At 34.9% G+C, this 19,172-nt stretch overlaps 1 protein-coding gene across 2 annotated transcripts; it reads right to left on the minus strand.

Moving 5' to 3' along the window:
* Window positions 1-3,532: 3,532 nt before the first annotated feature.
* Window positions 3,533-18,822, minus strand: LOC147396035 (epoxide hydrolase 1-like). Of its 2 annotated transcripts, none has more exons than XM_086450962.1 (4): window positions 18,443-18,822; window positions 17,685-17,867; window positions 14,949-15,190; window positions 3,533-4,005 (listed from the first exon to the last, which is right to left on the minus strand). In XM_086450962.1, the coding sequence occupies exons 1-4, from the start codon at window positions 18,722-18,724 to the stop codon at window positions 3,759-3,761; spliced, it is 954 nt and encodes a 317-aa protein (XP_086307088.1). In that variant the 5' UTR covers window positions 18,725-18,822; the 3' UTR covers window positions 3,533-3,758. The 2 variants fall into 2 exon arrangements, with proteins under 2 accessions (XP_086307088.1, XP_086307087.1); XM_086450961.1 differs by lacking the exon at window positions 3,533-4,005 and adding an exon at window positions 14,167-14,630 and having other exon boundaries at window positions 18,443-18,821.
* Window positions 18,823-19,172: the final 350 nt, after the last annotated feature.

A 19,172-nucleotide genomic window follows, 5' to 3' on the forward strand; every position in this document is an offset into this window, starting at 1 on the left:
CTAAGATCAAATGTGGGCTTTGATATTTTCTTGTCCTTTTTTCATATAAATATATTGTCTTTCTCATGTCATTATTTATATTTCTCAATTGTTATTTATTTTGCAGGAGGCCATCAATAGAATAATTGCTAATGACCCTTCTAATAAACATAACGATCTAGACCATGACCCCGTGACTGTGGTATGTGCATTATTTTAATTAGGATATTTTGTAATTATGATATAATGTTGTGTAGTAGGCGTTGATATTAGTAAGTATGATATCATATCGTTAGTAGGTATTGATATTATACACTTTTTATAAAGGTTTGTGGTTCTGATAGTCGGGGTCGTGTTTGGGGAATGAGTTCAGGTGTTTCCAAGACTTTCGTGTGTGTTTCAATTCCTTACAAGCAAGCCTTGGATATAAGACGACAATCCTTCATAATAGAGTGTATAAGTTGACGGAAGCGGTGTAAAAGACGAATGAGACTTTACAACAATCAAAATTTTCTACTAGGACACCAATGCGGTCTTCCACCAATCTCGACAGTTTTTCACAGGTACAACATTGGCATTTTACTTTTAATAGATGACTGAACTTCTATTGTTGCAATGATATTGTCTACATGATTTTATAGGTAAGGCCTGCTTTTCTACATCATGTGTCACATTCTAATCTGCCAAGCATACAGACAGGTCCTTGTAAGGTGAATCGCTTACAACAACCACATGATTGTGTTGCCGAAGGAAGAGTGATAGGTGCATCTAATGCAGATTCAGATAGTTATGATATTCTTATAGATGAGGTCCTTGATGGGAATGTGATTCTACAGAGTGGAGAAGGAACATTCGCTGATTTGACATGCGGTGATATTATTGATTGGCCCAAATTTCGAATAAAGTTTTATTGAACAGAAGTACTTTTCTTGCTTTATATTGTAGATAGACACTAAACATAAAAAATTATAATAAAATAATTAAATGTTTGACAATGATAGTTATGAGAACTCTTTTATTTTGTAATTTGATATATTCATCTTTCTTGCATAATTACTTGACAATGTTTTTTTAATTTTTCAACCACAGATTTAGGCAATATGTCACAAGAAGTAGGAATGTATGTTATCTTTAAGAATCGCTATGTCATTCTTCCAAGGACCGAGAAAGACAAATGTTGGTTTTGATTTCTATAAGTCAAGTGAAGTGAAGTTGGTAGAAGATATTTTTTGAGAAACTATTTTAAACATTGGGATGTGGATTAAAATCGACACCATGAAAATGGGGCATGTTGGACTATGATTGCACATGTAAAATGTGAAGGAAAATGGTTTCCATTTGAAAAATGTAAATTTTTGTTTTTTTTTGTGTATTTTTTTATTTTGTTAGATTTCAAATTTTTGTCCAATGAAAATTGTCATTTTCTTTTTAGGTGAAAAATATTAAAAATGATAAACAATAGTGGTTAAATGAAAAAAAGTTTGACACAAAAACGACGACTTTAAGCCGTCGTTTATATTTATTAATTAAATTTAAATTCGACAAAAAAAATGACGGGTTTGGGCCGTCATTTTATTTTGACAGACCATGACCGTCATTTTCCACAACACTTTGTTGACACGTGCCAACCGTCGTTCACTAAAAACGACATCGTTATTTACAACTGCTCTTGCGACGGTAGGGGCCGTCATTGTTCTTAAAAAACGACGGCTTTGGCCTGTCGTTTTTTGTGAAATATGACATAGTGCCAGTCATGTCCCACCACAAACACCTATAAACAAAAATTGAAACAATTATAATAATTTTTTTTTTAATATTTGGATTGATAGATTCTAATTAACAATTTTAATTTTTGATTGCCAGAATTAGATTATGGAAATTGATTTGAAGAAGCAAAAATCTCGTTGACTACACTATTTCTAGAATTGATTTTGGAATCTCTAATTATAATCAAATTTTGCTAATCTTGTTACTACATTTATGATAACAAATGATGTATGGCTACCTAAGTAGCAAAAAAAACGTCACTTGAGCTTAAGAAAAATGGTAGGAATAGATTCTAAAATAGCAAGAAAAGAGTCCATTTTTATTTTAGCCGATTTTGAAATTTGATTATGGGAAAATCACTTATATTATCTAAAACGAAGTATAACATCCAATTCTAGAATCATAATATAGGAAAGAATCGGATTTTAAAATCCAAACCAAGATCCCCTAGTTGGAGTCATCTTTACATGGTTTTTATGCTTACCTAGTCTTGGCCAAGGGCGTCGATTTTAAAAATCATGGGCCTTGGCGCATTGAATTTTCCAATTGTCAAACGAGACAACATGTGAAAAGAGACACTAAATGTCTGTATTATTGTGGAATGATATGGATCTCAGTATCAGATGAGATTTGAAACCATGGATTCAATCCCTGAATTAAGTGAACCACTAATTTTCTCGAGCCATTCTAATATACAAAATCTTGAAATTTTCCCTTTTGAAAAGATTTTGAAAGATATGTCATTAATGAGATTCTTTTATATGTCAATACACATTTAATGTTGTATTCTATACCCATCGATGTTTAGTTGAGATGGTAAGAGGCAATTGGGTGTACTCCCCAGGTCAAGACTTTGAATCTCTATAACCCCTCTACTGATGTCTAGCAGCGTGGCAATTTAAAGGCTTCACATAATAAGGTGGAATGGTGCCTTTGGTCCAGGGTTAGTCCTGTGGATAAGGTTGGTCTTTGGATCTCAATGGTCCAATGACTGGCCCGCTACCACGGGGATTGCATTGTTTTTAAAATAAAAAAAAGTTGTACTCTATGAGAAACTAGACTAAAATGCCCTCAATTTCATCCTCTTGCAACGCAGACACCTTGTTTGAAGGAGATGTAATCTTTAGCGAAGGTGAGGGTGCAAAGTGTGTTGCTAGTGTTTGGTTAGTTTCCACCCAACCAAATTGAACCAAACCACGTTGGACCAATTTGATAAAGGCTCATTTGGAGAAACACAGCCTTCAACCAAATTGATTTTGTAGAACTCTATATAAGAATTGCAATTGAGAAATTGGGGGAAGGCATCTTTTGGGTGTAAAAGCATTTCTTGAAATTGTTGGGCATTTGATAAAAAAAATTTGCTTCATTATGCTTTATATTGTGTTTGAATACGCATAATCTTTGCCGTTATAATAAGAAAAGGCCTTTCTCTGCTATGTGCATTTTTATACCATTCACCACTTATCATCCTATGCTCTATCCCCTCCATATTTCTCTCTCAACAAACTCTAGACCTTCGGGAGTACGGGTTGAAATTGAAACAAGTTTTCTATAAAAATAGTACAGTTGAGATCCACGACAAGTACAAGAAAACAGATAATTTTATTTTTCCACACAATTGGTCTGGCCTAACAACTTATATATGTTAATAATAATATTATAATATAAGTATGTAGAATGTGCCAACTAAAATGTGAAATGTGTCATTTTCTAAATTATCACAAAAATGAAGATCAGCACAATTTTGAATGAGAAATGTAGAAGAGACACACAGAAGCATAGAGCAAGAGAGATGAAAAACAGGTCATATTATTGCACTAAATATGAAAAACAGTTGGATCCATGTCTAAATATTCTTCTGCAACTTTCAACACACAAGAGAATCAGACTTATTGTATAAGAATACAAAACGCTGCTCGAAGAGATGAACACTATGAGCCTTACTATAAAAGAGATTGCAAATGTCACAATAGGACAATACTGAGGCATCCCGAACGGACAAACGAAGAAGATCAAAACTTCTTGATGAAGTCGTAAATATGTGCGCTGATTTCATCGGGCTTTTCTTGCTGGATGAAGTGAGCAACTCCTTCCATTACAACTAATTCCTTCAGGAACGGCACGTCTTTCTTGAATCCATCTCCATTTACATATTCTTTTATACCCGGCATACCATACACCAGATCCATGTCCCCTACAATAAACTTACTTGGTACTTTTACTTGTGCCCCGGTCCATGGTGCTGTGAGCTCCCAAGTACTGCCAATAAATAAATAAATATAGAAATTATTATTCAAGGTAGGGCTGTTCGATGGGCGGATCAAGCCAAGCTTCATTAAGCTCAAAACTTAATTGAACCCGTATGAGCTCGGGCTGAGTTTCAAGCTCAGCCCACAACAAATACTCTAAAATGAAAGGAATATGACAAAAAGAAATTGAATCTAGATTAAGCATGGAACAATTACAAATCTCATGAAACAAAACAAAGTTCTTAGGCTTCTTATTCTTGGTCCTTTATTTTTTGTTTTTAAATGAAGATTTATACCAAAGTTTGTGGCAAACATACTGGTTGAATGCTCGGTAGTAATTGAATCCTCCAGTGAAGCCTTTTTGTTCAAATGTGCTAGCAAAATAAGTAATGTCTTCTTCACTACTGTTGCAGCACCAAGACGAGCGAACTCGGCTTGCATCTCTCCAGGCTCCTACAACAACAGAATTAAGCAAAATATACTTAATCAGGTGAGTATTATACTCATGTAAGGATTGGAAGATGGGTAGATATTGAAACAACGAAAACAGTTAAGCATAGGAGTTGCACAAAATAATTCATAGTCATTGTGGAGAAATGGATTCAAGAATGATAAAGAAAGAAAATAAAGCAAGATGCAATTACACACAAAAACACAAAGATTTTTACATGGTTCCCTCAAGATTGAGGTATATTCACAGATCACACTGATTCCACTATGAAGAAAAAATTGGCCGTTATAGATTACACCATTCCACCGAAAAAAGGAATATTAATAACCAAGAAAACCTAACTAGAGTTTTACATCATACCAGTGAAATTACAGAAATACCTTTGGGAAAATTTCTTTCGAGGACTTTGCCCCGAACCCCCCACCTTCCAACCCCCCAGTGAGCTCAACACCGAGCTCAACCGGTGAGCATTGTGTTAAATGATGAACAATACTCCTGACTGACTAATATCATTAAGCTCCACAAACCATAACATTAGTAATGAATTGTGATAGAACCTGTAGTATGCAAAGTGAAGTACAATTATAGTCCACAAAAAATTTGGGAGGTGGGAGGTGGGAGGGGGGAGTGGGGACATAGGAAAATGACGCAAAGATGAGAAAATTATGAGGGTGTGTGACCCATAAAATTAGTAATGAAATTTGCTAAACCGCATAAAATCTTGTGTTCTTATTATATATTAAGGTGACAATACTCTTGAGAGAAGTAGAGATGAACACTGAGACTTATTATAAAGGAGATTGTAAATGTCTTAATGGAACTATAGTAAGGCTGCCCAAAGGGACAAATGAATAAGATCAAAACTTCTTGACGAAGTTGTAAATATGTGCACTGATTTGTGTAACAACGTAAACCCGTGTATTCTTTGTGTGTGTTTGTCTTTTTGATCTGATTCTTGTTCTTGTTTCACTTCTACACAACAAATGGATTAAGCAGAGGATATATAGCTCCTAATCTGCTTAATTTGTTCTCTACATGTAATAACCAAACTAAAGAAAATTATTTTACAACTCTTAGAAAATAGTTGTTAATTAAGATTTTAAAATTCAATTGGAATATTAGGCTAGAAAGCGCATTGCTATGCCGTTTCTTGAAGATAATCTCAAGAAGATACTAAATTCAGAAATAGAAAGAACGGAGCCTTTTCGATGTGGTATCGAGATTTGTCTTAAAAGACATGAATAATGGGAAGTTGTAATTATTTAGTTAAAATGGCAAAGTGACGATTCATATATAATTATTCACTAAAATGATTTGTGCATGTATAAAAAAGACTATAAAGCATAAGTGAGAAGATTTGCAAATCAGATACTTAGAGATATGAAGAAGATTACCAATGATATATATGGACAGAGATACTGCTCATGTAAGAATTAAATAGCAAACTAATATATTTACACATATGTAGGATTTTCTAAAGAATCATTTATTATATAGAATTGATAGTTCAACCATGTTTTCAAATCTCGGTTTGATGTCTTATCTCATTCGTGGATGCAGGGGCAGAGCCACGATTTTCTTATAGTGGGGGCAAACTATGGTTAGTTGTATAGTTGAAGAACTTGAATGGTGGAAAAATTATTTGCTGAAAAATACGATTGGAGAGAGGTGAGGGTGTGGGGGCAAAAATTGGAGGGAGATGAGGGTGTGGGAGCAAATGGGGAAAGAGGTGAGAGAGTGGTGACAAATGGGACATGAAATTAGTTGAAAATATAGGGGTGTCTCAAGGTTATGTGGGGGCAATTGCCCCCACCAGCTCCTTACTAGCTCTGCCCTTGCATGGATGAAACCAAGTTGTCTCAAAACAAGTCATCTCATCTCGGACGGGATAAACCATTTAAGTCGATATTATAAAATTATTTATTAATATATGTTATTATGAACATAATTCCATTTAAAAAAAAAATATATGGCAGATTAGAGAAAACTTAGTCAAAATATCCTATTTTTATTTAGAAAATAAATACGCAAGATATAAAAAATTAATTGTTTTGATAAAAAAATATAAAATCTCAACATCACTAACTTAATTTTACTGATTTACACAAAGCTCAAATTTGACGGTCCAAGGCTGTCAAATTTCTTAAAATTTGACAAGTCAAGGAGTCAAAATTTTCATTCTGAAATTTTTTATTTTTTAATGGGCCCAAACAGTCAAATTAATGGAGGACGAGAGAGAGCCGTCGAGTTTGAGGAACATAAAAAATTTCAACGATCCTTAATTGTCAAAATTTGATTTTTATACTTAGTAGTAGAATTTTCCAATTTCACATAGTGTTGGCCAAGATTTTCACAATAACATGAGTCCCAGTTGTCAAATGAGACGACATGAGAAATGAGTCACATTCGTAGTGGCATCACATCGGGATGACTTTCAATCTCAGACAAGAGTTGAAACCATGCATTCAACCAATGAACCAAGTGATGGTGATCCGCCAATATTTTATGCCATAATTTCAGTTACAAAATCTTGAAATTTTCCCTTTTAAAAAGACTTTGAAAGACATTTCATTAATGAGATTCTTTGATAACCCAAACATTAACAACACCGATTTAATGTCATCTTTGAATGATTTTTTGCTTCGTTGTGAGCAAATTTGCTCACAGCCCAACATCAGTTTGACATGTGGTGCAGATGACATCAGTAATAGAGAGAATTTCTCGCTCTTGCCCCCCGCCCTTTGTCCATCGATTTATTTTTTAAGATTTTAAATCTTAAAAAGAGTGGTTGAGCCCACATTAATTATCAAATTGACAATCCAACGACACAACCTGCATTTCATGAAAATGTTCATATTATATCGACCCATATATATATATATATATATATGATTTTATAAAGAATCATCTATTTTATACAATTGATGGTTCAACCATGGTTTCAAATCTTGGTTTGATGTCTCATTCATGGATGAGATGGAGTTGTCTCAGACAACTTATGTCATCTCTGATGGGCTGGGATAAGCCAATCAAGTTGATATAAAATTATTTATTAATCTATTAATATCTAAATACTTCCAATGTTTTTGTTTTTTTTTTTTTTTTTATATTAAATACGGTCGATTAGAAAGCATGGTCACAGGATAAAATATCTCAGTTGACTCAACTTAGTTATACTGATTTACACACCATGAAAAAGACCCATATTTAATGGTCAAATTTCTTAACATTCGATGGACCATGGTATTGAATTTTCCATTGTGATTTTTTTTTTCGATGGGCGGAAACCGTCAAACTATTGGAGACGGGAGTAAAAGAGCACAATAAGACTTGAAACCAATTCTGATTTGGAGCCATTCCTCCACAACTGAATGCAACTGATTCTCATGATATGTAGTAACTTGCTAATTGTGTAAACTGGTTAGTAACAGATCTCTTGATGTATATTTATGTGTACCTGTCTACACTACAGAAAAAGTGCGCTATAACGACGATTTTTAGTGACGGTCAAAATCTGATCGTCGCTCTAACAACGATTTATTTGACTGAAACTCGAACTCTCTCCCTCAAACACTCGAACACTCTCTGCCTCTCTCATCTCCGATCCGTTGAAACTCGAACACTCTATCTCTCTCATCTCCGTCTCTCTCGCATCTCCGCTGAAACTCGAAGTCTCTCTCTCATCTCCGCTAAAACTCGAACACTCTCTCTCTCATCTCTGTCTCTCTCTCATCTCCGTTGAAAGTCGAACAATCTCTCTCTCTCATCTCCGCTAAAACTCGAAGCCTCTGTCTCATACTTGAAGATCTCATTTGAAACAGATCTCAAGCTCGAAGATCACAAGCTCGAAGATCTCAAGCCGCTGAAACTCGAACACTCTTTCTCCTGTTGATCTTCAAATTAAGGATTTCGACATAGAACCTCTCTGTCTCACTGTCGATCTCTCTTTATCTTGATTTCTCAAATGCGTGAGGGTTCAATCTAATCAGATCCGATTTGATCTTGGCCTCCCGAAAATTGAGGTATGTTTTGCTACATATTTTGTTAATTTTTTTGTCCAATCGATCCCTAAACCCTGGATTTTTGTTGATATTTTGTTAATTTTGCTGTATAATCCTAATTTCTACAGCTTTGATTCAAATTTTGGTTCGATTTCAATCCAAAATCCCAATTTCAAAAATTTGGTTCGATTTAAATTCAAAAATTTTGGTTCAATTTGTAATTAATCTGTTATACATATTCTGCATTTGGAATAATATGTTGGATTTGAAAAGATTCTATTCGTAAGAGTCAATTACTCATGATTTCTGAATTTTATTTTTGAATTCTTACACCAATTTCATGAAAATAGATTAGAAAACATTCAGAACTATTGAAGATTTTTATGTTCTTCATCAGCTAAATAAAGCTTCTAGTTATCATTCACTGATCGTACTTCTCTCAACAATATGTTTGAGGTAGACCCTACCCAATGCTTTATGTAGGTTCCGATTTACATGTGAAATCAAATCCGAATTGAACCACGGAACAAAAAAATTAATCTTTCATTTAGTCCTAAAATATAGTAGTCTGGTCTGGTTTACAATGTGACTAAAAATTTGTGTGTAAAGGTTAGCGAGCAGTTCCCATTGATTATTAGGGAAATCCTGGGGATTCTTGTATGATAAATAAAAGATTGGCAAAAGAATTATAATTTGGACTCATTTCTTTTGGAAGGTCACCATACAAAAGAAAGCTATGACACGACTAACTATACCATTGAGTATAAGGATAAATATACAAAGACTCCAATCATGAACATTATACCCGCTTTTGAAAAGTGAACCGCAGCGTGTTATTAACCACACTCCAGAGTATCTGAAATAAATAAAACAGAAAGGATTAGTAATATATATATATATAGTTTGCACATTTCTAAGTACCCTTTTCGTCGTAGCAATGTAGTTTCTTAGTTCATTTTTGAAAAGCATACTCAAGTATGCTGCTGCTTTTTTCATTTTGTTGTCCCAATTGTATTGTTTATTTTTATCTAGCAAAAAAATGTAAAGGAAAATTCACTTGTAGCATATGCTTTTCATAAATATAATATACTCTGTATGTCCTCGGTATTTCGACTAGTATTCAATTTCCATAGCAATGTTTTCTGAAAGAATGCAAGATTGTAAGTCCTGTGGATGAAGACTTTTTGGAGTCATGTTTTTTATTTTTAATTTCTAATTCTTGCTTTTATGATGTGGATCTAAATGGAACACCTGGGACCAACTCAACAAGTTTCTAGCTCTCATGACAAGTGAACTTATATGTTCACACACATTCTTGAACTTGTATGTTTGAGATCCAAAGGTTGTACAACTCTTTCTTGTGGCTTTGTTTCCTATCCAATGTCAACCCTTATCAATAATTATTTCTTCTTTTTTTAATCTCTTTGACTTTTATTCTTTTATAGACACTTCTATCTATTTTCATTAGTAAGGGATAAGAGCCTTGTAGATAACACCATATTATATTAATTGCAACTCATATTATTAATAATACATATTTGATAAGTTGTTAAATAATGAGTATGTTGATTTGTTATGTATTACTAATAATACATATTTGATATTAGTACCAAGAGAGATTAAACTTTGGTCTTCACTTAATTGGACCGATCTAATACTTGGCTTTGCATCATTTATATCTCCAGATTTCCTTGATCCATCTATATATGCTTGGCTACATTCTCATTCATCTACGTTGTTGTACTTCACTCAATGCTAATATTGTGATAAGAACACTGGTTTATAAGCTTACAGATTGTAGCTGAGAGTAATTTATGAGAAGATGAGAAGCTAGAGTTTCATGCTCTTTTTGTGTATTGGGTGCATGGAGAGTCATTATAGGCATGAGTAGGTGATGCTTCTGTAGATCATGAAAATTTAGCGGCTGGTTCCATATTGGGCCTCTGAGCAGCGATTCAAAAGCCCCCACATGAAAAATCCTCAGTATTCTATCAATGCATAGTCATGTTAATCTTATGCAAGTAAACTGGTTTTCAAACGACAACAAAGCCTTATTTTAAAATGGGTTCGGCTAAACAAATAATGTTTCCTCCAATTCATTTTACAAAATCTAAATTCTTTGGTTATTGAGAGTTTCATACTTGGGTCGATGGCCCTTTCTATCAATGGTTTTTTAGAATCTTTAAGTTGAATTTTTTTTCGTTGAATGGTCCCAAATCATCTCAGCCAACTTTCCTGTATATTATAGTCTATACAGAAGTTGTTCCTACATTTTTCTACTCATCCGTATCAATATCTTCATTTATGTTATATTCAATTTATTAACTTGATGGTTCTTGATTGTTAATCATTTGGGTCCATAAAAGCGTAAATAGAATCCAAATCCATCTTTTTTTTTTTTTTCCTTTGTATCATAACCTATCATTCCTTGTTTATCTATCTCATTTGGGACTGAAAATTGTGACCTCACTGTCCCAAGAGGAACATCTCAACCACGTGGCACCACTACTTCTATGCTATATGTGTTTGATTGACAAATATAGATAGTATTGCAAGGAATCAGCCTTTTCATGATAGCTATGGTGTAGAAGCCATGGTGATACCTGAAGAGGACGTTGAAGAAGAGCCTTTCCAATGTAAAATTTAGATACATTTGGTTTTTGGTACATTTAATTTCTCCACTTTAGACTTTTTTACAGACATATTGTTTAATTAATAACTGTTTTTTTTTTTTTGTAACTAACCCCTTTTTAACTCCGCCAATGTAAAATTAAATATTTTACATTGCCGGTCCCAAGCCCGGATAAAAGAAGAGGGAAAAGATGAGGTATTGTTTCATTTTTCAAGACATAAATAATCAGGTTTGGCAAATATCTGAACTTTTTTTTTATATGCAGCAAATTTTCATAGTGTATGTAGCTTTGAAGCTCTCCAGTCGGCAACAAAGGTAGTGGAGCAAAGATGAGATTAGGCTTGTGGTGATGATTTTTTTCTCTCTTTATGCTTCTTTTTGTTTTTAATGTGTGTCCTGTTGTGTAAATATGAGCTTTTGATTCTTATATTATCAAATGTTGGTTCCATATTAATTATTAATTCTACTTGTTACTATAGAAACAATCTGATAAAAATTAATGATAAAATCTGAATAATTTTTTATCAATATAAACTCATAGATATGTTTAAAATTGAATGAAATCGAACCCACCCATGAACCCATTAGTCAATATTGTCACACACAGGAATTATATTCTTTTCTGTTTTTTGAGAAAATTCAGAACGTTGTAAGAATACTAGCTTTATAATTGATGCGAAGTTGTTGTGTTGCTTGATTTTTGTGTTAATTTGCTTCTATGCTCTATGTTGCAGTGGTGCCAGCAGGGATTGAGACTGAACTACTAGTTGGTGAGGCCACTGTCTTTTTAAAAACCGTAAAAGGTCATGCGGTATATGTCTCATATACTAAGGCTTATACCTCATGCCTTCAAGCTTATGCTTCACACTTTGGGCCTTTGAAATGTTTTGCACCATGCCTAATTTTACTGTAGTGCTATTTTGAAAATTACCGTGGAAAATTAATCTTTTTAAACTATTTTTGACCTGTTTTTTCTGATGGAAAAATTTGACAACTCTAAACCGTTGAATTTGGAGAACATAAAAACTTTCAATGACCCTTTACTGCCAAAATTCGATTTTGAAAATCATGGGCCTTTGCGCATCGAATTTTCCAGTTATCAAACGAGACAACATGTGAAAAAAGACACTAAGGATATGTTTGATTGCATGGAAAATCACTTTCCATGGAATTTGAAATCCATGGAAAATTAGTTGTGGAAAATAAATAGGGTTAGAAAATCAAATTCCATTATTTGATTTCACTTGGATAAAATCATGGAAAAATATGAGAAAAAAGAAGAAGATGAGAAGGAGGAAGAAGATGAGAGAAGGGGGAGAGGAAGAAGAAGATGACGAGGAAGAGGGAGGGGGGAGGATGTCACGACGAAGGTGGCAGCGGCAACAACGATGGTGGCGGCAACGACATCGACGGTGGTGGCTGCTATGGTGGTGGAAACGGAGGTAAGTGAGGAAGATGGAGGGAGAGTGTGGTGGTGGTGGTGGCGAAGGAGGTGAAGGATGGAGAAGAAGTAGAAGAAGAAAAAGAAGAAGAGAGAGAGAGAAGGTGGTCGAAGACGGAGCCGTCGGCAACGGCGAGGTTAGTGTAATGGTGGTGATGATGGTGGTGGTGGTGGTAGTGGTGGTAGTAGGGAAGAATTGAAGATGGAAAATATGATTGGATTTCATTTTCCTACCCATATGGGTGGGAAAGTGAAATCCTGGGTAGGAAAGTGAAATCCATGATTTAGTGGACTTTTTGAATGGGGTAGAAAATGAATTTTCATTTCCATTTGCAATCAAACACTTGAAAAATGTCATTTTCTATGAAAATTGATTTTCCACCCCATTTTTTCTATGTGCAATCAAACATACCCTAAATGTCTGTATTGTTGTGGAATGATATGGATATCAGTATCAGATGTGATTTGAAACCATGGATTCAATACTGCATTAAGTGAACCACTAATTTTCTGGAGCCATTCTAACATACAAAATCTTGAAATTTTCCCTTTTGAAAAGATTTTGAAAGATATGTCATTAATGAGATTCTTTAATACGTCAATACGCATTTAATGTCATATTTAATGTTGTATTCTATACCCATCGATGTCTAGCTGAGATGGTAAGAGGCAATTGGGTGTACTCCCCAGGTCGAGACTTTGAATCTCTATAACCCCTCTACTGATGTCTAGTTGCGTGGCAAGTTAAAGGCTTCACGTGACAAGGTGGAATGGTGCCTGCAGTCCAGGGTTAGTCCTGTGGATAAGGATGGTATTTGGATCTGAATGGTCCAATGGCTGGCCCGCTACCACAGGCATCGCATCATTTTTAAAATAAAAAAAGTTGTATTCTATGAGAAATTAGACTAAAATGCCCTCAATTTCAACCTCTTGCAACGCAGACACCTTGTTTGAAGGAGATGTAATCTTTAGTGAAGACGAGGGTGCAAAGTGTGGTGTTAGTGTTTGGTTAGTTTCCACCCAACCAAACCACATTCAACCAATTTGATAAAAGGCTCATTTGAAGAAACACAGCCTTCAACCAAATTGATTTTGTAGAACTCTATATAAGAATCGCAATTGAGAAATTGGGGGAAGGCATCATCTTTTGGGTCTACAAGCATTTCTTGAAATTGTTGGGCATTTGATAAAAAAATTGCTTCATTATGCTTTATATTGTGTTTGAATACGCATAATCTTTACTGTTATAATAAGAAAAGGCCTTTCTCTGCTATGGGCATTTTTATACCATTCACCACTTATCATCCTATGCTTTATCCCCTCCATTTTTCTCTCTCTCCAAACTCTAGACCTTCAGGTTGAACTTGAAACAAGTTTTCTATAAAAATAGTACAGTTGTTGAAATTATATAGTTGAGATCCAGGACAAGTACAAGAAAACAGATGGTTTTAATTTTCCACACAATTGGCCTGGCCTGACAACTTATATCAATATATATTACATAATAATATTATAATATAAGTATGTAGAATGTGCCAACTAAAATGTCAAATGTGTCATTTTCTTAATTGTCGCTAAAATGAAGATCAACACAATTTTGAATGAGAAATGTTAAAGAGACACACAGAAGCATAGAGCAAGAGAGATGAAAAACAGGTCATATTATTGCACTAAAGATGAAAAACAGTTGGATCCATGTCTAAATATTCTTCTGCAACCTTCAACACACAAGAGAATCAGACTTATTGTATAAGAATACAAAAGGCTGCTCGAAGAGATGAACACTGATCCTTATTATAAAAGAGATTGCAAATGTCACAATAGGACAATACTGAGGCATCCCGAAGGGACAAACGAAGAAGATCAAAACTTCTTGATGAAGTCGTAAATATGCGCGCTGATTTCATCAGGCTTTTCTTGCTGGATGTAGTGAGCAACTCCTTCCATTACAACTACTTCCTTCAGGGACGGCACGTCTTTCTTGAATCCATCTCCATTTATATATTCTTTTATACCTGTCATACCATACACCAGATCCAAGTCCCCTACAATAAACTTACTTGGTACTTTTACTTGTGCCCCGGTCCATGGTGCTGTGAGCTCCCAAGAACTGCCAATAAATAAATAAATATAGAAATTATTATTCAAGGTAGGGCTGTCGATGGGCGGATCAGGCCAAGCATCATTAAGCCCAAAACTTAATTGAACCCGTATGAGCTCGGGCTGAGTTTCAAGCTCAGCCCACAACAAATACTCTAAAATGAAAGGAATATGGCAAAAAGAAATTGAATCCAGATTAAGCATGGAACAATTACATAAATAAAATTAAATCTCATGAAACAAAACAATGTTCTTAGGCTGCTTAAGTCTTGGTCTTTTATTTTTGTTTTTAAATGAAGATTTAAACCAAAGTTTGTGGCAAACATACAGGTCCAACGCTCGGTAGTAATTGAATCCTCCAGTGAAGCCTTTTTGTTCAAATGTGCTAGCAAAATAAGTAATGTCTTCTTCAGACAACCAAGAAGGTAAGGGAATCAGAGCATTAGGTGGAACTCCAAGTCCTGTATCTTTGGGTATCATGAGCGGACCTGGATCACGTGAAGTTAGGAAGAACTTCATTACTGTTGCAGCACCAACACGAGCAAACTCAGCTTCCATCTCTCCAGGCTCCTACAACAACAGAATTAAGTAAAACATACTTAATCAGCTGAGTTTTATACTCATGTACGGATTGGACGATAGGTAAATATTGAAGCAGCGAAAACAGTTAATAATGGTAGTTACACAAAATAATTCAGTCATTGCCCCCATACCCCCACCTTCCAAGCAGGGGGCGCTAGTCCCCATCCAACCCCACAATGAGCTCAACACCAAGCTCAACCGGTGAGCATTGTGTTAAATGGTGAACAATACTCCTGGCTGACTAATACCATTAAGCTCCACAAACCATAACAATCATCACCATATTAAAAAAAAACAAAAAAAAGAAAAATTCTGATAGAACCTGTAATATGAAAAGTGCAGTCCAATTACAGTCCACAAAAAATTTGGGAGGGGGGAGGGGGGCATAGAAAAATGACACAAAGATGAGAAAATTATGAGGGTGTGACCCGTAGAATTAATAATGAATTGTGTTGTGAGATGTCTAGTATTCCTAAGTTGGGCTTGGGTTTCAAGCAGGGGCAGATTTAGAGTGGGGGTTGTGGGGGCACTTGCCCCCACAAGAATTTTCAAAGTCTATGAATTAGTGATTAATTGTGATGGATTTTAGCGGTTGGTAAAAAATTGGGCCACTATTGCCCCCACCAAAAAAAATTTTCCAATCTTAGTTGCCCCCACAACTTCTTTTTTTTTTTTTTTTCACTATTAGTTGTCCCACAAAAAAATTTATACTCTTGATTGCCCCCACATGGGCAAAATCCTGGCTCCACCCCTGGTTTGAAGAGGCCAATTCAGAAGTAAAAGGGGAGTTTTTTTTACGATAGGGGCTTTAGCTCGAAGGAAATTTGCTAAACCACATAGAACCTTGTGTTCTTTGTATGTGTATAACTTTTCGAACTGATTCTTGTTCTTGTTTTACTTTTGCACAACAAATGAACAAGTGGAAGGGAACTCCTAAACTGTTATGTGCTTTAGATGTGTAGCCTAAATTGAAAAAAAATATATGTTTTTACAAGACAACTGTTGGGAAATAGTTGTTAAGATGACATTCTTCATTTTATTTAATAAATCGTTGAAAAAAAAAAACATGTAAATGTTAAAAATTAAGAGCATACCATTCTAAATCCGTCATTCACAATAAAAAATCATCACAATCATCGTTGGAAAACCTAACAATGTGAAGAAGATGAGAAAATGGTAGTTTAGGTATTTCAAAAGTATTATAATGTAAGATGAGGTTCAGGGAATATTAAGAAAATATCCCTCTACTAGGGTTCTTTAAGTAATTTTCCCTTTTCTTAAGTAGGGTCTTTACTCTTTAGCTTAGTATTTTGAAAAGAAATGGTGGGTGCCCATGTCGGTGGTAGTTGCACTTCTTAGTCATAAAAAAGAAAAGTATATAACAATTATTTTGTGGGTTATGTTACTTTAAGGGTGGCGTTCAGCAGTCAACGTTAGGGAGCCAACACATTTGTTCTATGTGGCTTATAAGTTTCGAATTGAGCTGATTTTTTGTGAGGATGATATGTGTGGAGGAATAAAATCGTCTCTCATTCGGATCGTTCATCTGCATTATCAACACGTATCCTGAGGCAAACACGTGGCATTATTTGAAGAATGTTATATCTTATTAAAGAAGAATCCCAATTTAAAAGGATTTTTCCCCTTTTTATGTAATTGTTAATTTGAATAAGGGCAATATGGTCAATTTTAACCTAATTAGGATTAGGACTCTTCTTAGGATTTTTCTATTTAAAAGCCTTGAAGCTATTGTAAAAAGGAGGAATGTAGAGGAAGAGGGAGATGAGGTTATGTAACTGTGAGATCTATAGTGAAACGACTCCTCGAGTCCATGAAAGTAGGCACGTTTGTCGAACCACGTAAAAAATCTTTTGTGTTCTTTCTCTTTTTCATTATTTTTTCATTATTTCTATGATTTATTGATGAATGATCTTGTTAAAAATCAAATCTCGAGGTTAATCACAAAAATGACCTCCACAATGTCTATGACTAGAGATCATACTTACAAAAAATCAGTCAAATTTAAAATTTCTGAGTCCATAAAAAATTGACGATCCATAGAGATATCTCATCCTCACTCAAAATCAATTCAATCCAAAAATTTTAAGCCACATAGGGCAAATGTGTTGACTCTCTATCGCTGGCTGTCTCACCAAAAATCAGTTCAATTCAAAACTTTTAAGTCACATGAGACAAACGTGTGTGTTGAATCTCCATCCTCACCGGAAATAGTTCAATTCAAAACTTTTAAGTCACATAGGACAAACATGTTGACTTTCTATCACTTGCTGGCAAACCTGACAAACCTGACCCTTACTTTAAAGTTCAAATACCAAGTAAATAAAATAAGAGACAAAGCACTTTTGAGAGGTACAACTCCAAGTGTGAAAAAAGGATTAAAAAAAGAAAATTTTACCAAAAAGGTACAGTTTTCATTGTTGTTGCTGTTGGTAGGGATGGTGTAAAGTGCAGTAAAGATCACCTGGAATCTCAACATGTAGTAGTCGTCACCAAAGGGGGTCCGAAAGCCCTTTAGAAAACTCATTGAAGGATTTCGGGGAACAGCAGGGACGCTTAGGTTCACCAAAGCCTTAACCCGGTCCGGTCGAAACAAGCATAAATGCCAAGCCATGAATGCACCCCAATCATGTCCCACCAAAAACACCTATTATTAACAACCGTTAAAACAATCAGAAACAATGAATCAATTTTGGATTATTAGAGAATCACTTCTCCTTGATAAGAAAAAAGGTTTTTCTTTTACAATTTAGGAGAAATAACCAAAAAAAGAAAAAAAAAATTAAAATAGAGAAAATTGTGAAATTCTCATTTCAGCAAATTATTTATTTTAATTCCAAAAATTGTAAATTACCATTATTTGGAATTAATTCTCATTTCCTATTCGGTAAAAGTTTTAATTTTGAAAACGATAATTTGCCGTTTTCAAAATTAAAATCTGATGCCAGATTTCAATTTTTGAAGAGAGATGGTATTAGCACACGAACTTTTACTTATAATACACCAACCCATCTGGAAACAACTACGTAATTCCAACACGATTGGTGTGTTGTAAGTAAAAGTTAGTGCAGTAATAGAATTTTTCTTCTGGGCAAGGGTATCTTCTATTGACAAGGTTATTTTTGTAATTTAACTTCAAATTTTTTCCTCCTCACTTTTTTATGATCTTGATAGATAAACCGCATATAATAAAATCAGATTTTAGAATCGGAAATTTCTCACTTGGTCTTGACCAAGGGCGTCGATGAGGGAGATTATATCGCCAATAATATGGTGAACAGAGTAGGCTTCGAATGAAGGTGGCGCATCAGTTCCACCATAGCCGCGCATATCAGGAGCCACGGCTCGGTAGCCATGAGAAGCGAGGGAGACAATCTGGTGACGCCAGGAGTACCAAAGCTCAGGAAAGCCGTGAAGTAGGAGAACAACTGGGCCTTGTCCTTTCTCTGCTATGTGCATGTTTATGCCATTAACTGCTATCGTTCTGTGCTCTATCCCCTCCATCTCTCTCTCTCTCTCTCACTTTCTTTTCAAATGTGATGATGTCTTCAAGAGTCGAACAAAGTTTATTTTTATAATGGGAAATGGTGGGAATGACACAGGGTATTAATATTTTAAGAGAGACGATTACGTATTACCCCCAACTAACTTCTACTTAAAAAAGCATATCAAGATTTCCGCTAGTTACTTATTAATATTGAAAATTATTTAATAGACCCTGTCGGAAGAGTTTCCTTTTGGATTGTCCCTAATGTTTTTTTGCGGTAGCTTGGTTCTACTAAATGAGGAATCGTTTCTTTTCTCACGGACCTGCTTGCCACGTCAAGCATTGATGGTCAGTTTTGTAACTAGCAAGGGTACATATGATTGGTGGATCCCAGATTTTTGTGAGTATGGTTTATTTTTCATAAAATAAGCCGTTCTAAATTGACTTCATTAAATATTGTGCCCA

Source organism: Akebia trifoliata, chromosome 8 (assembly GCF_017979445.1).
Source record: "Akebia trifoliata isolate Shusen 1 chromosome 8, ASM1797944v1, whole genome shotgun sequence".
NCBI lineage: Eukaryota > Viridiplantae > Streptophyta > Magnoliopsida > Ranunculales > Lardizabalaceae > Akebia > Akebia trifoliata.

Excerpts from the sequence above, each read along its gene's own strand:
- LOC147396035 (XM_086450962.1), bottom strand. The coding sequence starts at position 18,724 with ATGGAGGGGATAGAGCACAGAACGATAGCAGTTAATGGCATAAACATG. Across the intron at positions 17,868-18,442 it reads ACGCCCTTGGTCAAGACCAA|GTGTTTTTGGTGGGACATGA; the intron begins GTGAGAAATTTC and ends TGTTAATAATAG. Across the intron at positions 15,191-17,684 it reads ACTACATGTTGAGATTCCAG|GAGCCTGGAGAGATGGAAGC; the intron begins GTGATCTTTACT and ends CTGTTGTTGTAG.